The following is a 2404-nucleotide window of genomic DNA, read 5'->3' as shown; positions in this document are numbered from 1 at the left end:
AGTTCAGTTCTAGTTCAGTTCTAGTTTAGTTCAGTTTTAGTACAGTTCTAGTTTAGTCCTAGTTCAGTTCTAGTTCAGTTCTAGTTCAGTTCTAGTTCAGTTCTAGTTTAGTTCAGTTTTAGTACAGTTCTAGTTTAGTCCTAGTTCAGTTCTAGTTTAGTTCAGTTTTAGTACAGTTCTAGTTTAGTCCTAGTTCAGTTCTAGTTCAGTTCAAGTTCAGTTCTAGTTCAGTTCTAGTTCAGTTCTAGTTCAGTTCTAGTTCAGTTCTAGTTCAGTTCTAGTTCAGTTCTAGTTCAGTTCTAGTTCAGTTCTAGTTCAGTTCTAGTTCAGTTCTAGTTCAGTTCTAGTTCAGTTCTAGTTCAGTTCTAGTTCAGTTCCAGTTCAGTTTTAGTACAGTTCTAGTTTATTCCTAGTTCAGTTCAAGTTCAGTTCTAGTCCAGTTCTAGTTCAGTTCTAGTTCAGTTCCAGTTCAGTTCTAGTTCAGTTCTAGTTCAGTTCCAGTTCAGTTCTAGTTCAGTTCTAGTTCAGTTGTAGTTTAGTTCTAGTTCAGATCTAGTTCAGTTCTCGTTCAGTTCTAGTTTAGTCCTAGTTCAGTTCTATTTCAGTTCTAGTTCAGTTCTAGTAGTTCAGTTCAGTTCTAGTTCAGTTCTAGTTTAGTTCTAGTTCAGTTTTAGTATTCTAATTTAGACCTAGTTCAGTTCTAGTTAAGTTCTAATTCAGTTCTATTTCAGTTCTAGTTTAGTTCTAGTTCAGTTCTAGTTCAGTTTTTGTTTAGTTCTAATTCAGTTTTAATTTCTAAAATTATGTTTTAAGATGTATTTTTTATTAATTTTTGAAATTTATTTAACAATTTAAATTATATTTCTCACATTCGGTTAATATTATCTAAAATTTTAATGATGACCTTCCTTCTTGACAAATCTCAAACCGCAATAACCACAAATGTGAGCGCCAGGTTTGTCCTAAAAAAAGTAGAAATTTATTTAATAATAATTAAAAATTTATTAAAATTTTTAATCCAACTACAAATATTTGACTGCAGCATTCCTAGAATTAATTTTCAGAATAGTAATTTATATTAACTGGCCTAAAATTTCATTCAATTAATTTCCAAATGTGTGTGTATCAACTAGAATTTGATTCCTCAGGAAAAAAAAACGTCCAACAGCACCAAAACTGTTACAACTCAACGTTAAAATTATATTTTCATTTTCACTTTGGGATTTGATTCCTAATCGGTCAAAGATTATCAAATCAGCAACAGCTGTGTCATCTGAAGATGTATTCTTCACAGAAATTCTTCCAACAACAGCAAAACTGTTATAACAATAACATTTAAGTCAAATTGTATGTACATACATGGCTATCAGGGAGTCTGTACGAAACACAATTGAAACATTTTTGGGCCGGAGAACGTTTGGATATGCGACAAGACATTAAGGCTTTATGGTGCAAAAGCCTTAATGTCCATCTAGATTCAATTCTAAAAATAATACTCGAAGACTTAACTTTAAAATAGTTTTCTTCTCCCAAATAACACAACAGTAGATGGTCTATAACAATAACAACAAACTTTTAAATTCCATATAAAGCAACCACAAACTTCGATTTCTTTAAATGTCCATTAAAAGTTATTTTTTTTTTTTTTTTGCAATATTTACCAAATTAATATAGACTTTAGGATGACCCAAGTGACCATCACCGCCATCACAGTACACGACACGTTCGGTACATTCCTTGGGGGGAATTTCATCAATCAATTTGATGCCCCAGTTTTCATTAACATAACGTTTGGCATTATTGAAACGAACATTACGATAGTCATCCTCGGCGAAAACCTGTAAACATTTAAATATCAATCAAAATATCAGAAATAAACAATTGGCAAAACTCATGAAAACGTTTGCGTAACAGTCGCTGGCTGCAGTGCAATTTTTTCACTTACTTGGCCAGTATGTGTAGTTTTCTCCAAGTCTTTGCGAGATGAATAAGAACGCACGGGACTGGTGGCGATGGGTGCAACTAAATTTTTGCCATTGCGGCTTAAAATTTGTAATTCACAAACAATTTTACGGCAGGCCATTTTATTTAGAAGAATTCTATCAAAACGTTGGTCAAATGCTCTGCACCACCACACAAATCAGTATTATTTTTCGTTTTCTTTTGTTCTGTCGTCGTTTTAAAAGAAAGTGTCAAAAACAGCTGCTTTTTGTTTTCAGAAAAACATCACTTCATAAATCGAACGCATTGACATCTTGTGGGGAGTAGTAGAACTAATAGAGTGCACAGTGTCTTGTGTGAAAATAAATTAAAAAAAAAATGGAAATACCAAGACAACCTGACCAACAGTTACACTGTCAATAATTATACATTCACAGATATTTGGAAACCGTCCATGCTTTTG

At 32.7% G+C, this 2404-nt stretch overlaps 1 protein-coding gene across 1 annotated transcript; it reads right to left on the bottom strand.

Moving 5' to 3' along the window:
- Positions 1-801: 801 nt before the first annotated feature.
- LOC111684485 (NADH dehydrogenase [ubiquinone] iron-sulfur protein 6, mitochondrial) lies at positions 802-2150 on the bottom strand. The gene is made up of 3 exons (XM_023446665.2): positions 1946-2150; positions 1662-1838; positions 802-962 (listed from the first exon to the last, which is right to left on the bottom strand). Exons 1-3 carry the CDS (start codon positions 2081-2083, stop codon positions 894-896), a joined length of 384 nt encoding a protein of 127 aa, XP_023302433.1. The 5' UTR covers positions 2084-2150; the 3' UTR covers positions 802-893.
- Positions 2151-2404: the final 254 nt, after the last annotated feature.

The sequence above is a fragment of the Lucilia cuprina genome, unplaced genomic scaffold, assembly GCF_022045245.1.
Source record: "Lucilia cuprina isolate Lc7/37 unplaced genomic scaffold, ASM2204524v1 Scaffold_1689, whole genome shotgun sequence".
Taxonomy (NCBI): Eukaryota; Metazoa; Arthropoda; class Insecta; order Diptera; family Calliphoridae; genus Lucilia; species Lucilia cuprina.
This window is presented reverse-complemented; position numbering and strand designations above follow the sequence as displayed.

Coding starts and splice junctions, on each gene's coding strand:
- LOC111684485 (XM_023446665.2), bottom strand. CDS start 2,083: ATGGCCTGCCGTAAAATTGTTTGTGAATTACAAATTTTAAGCCGCAAT. Junction 1,839..1,945: donor AAACTACACATACTGGCCAA/GTAAGTGAAAAA, acceptor AAATGTTTACAG/GTTTTCGCCGAGGATGACTA. Junction 963..1,661: donor CTAAAGTCTATATTAATTTG/GTAAATATTGCA, acceptor TACTTTTTTTAG/GACAAACCTGGCGCTCACAT.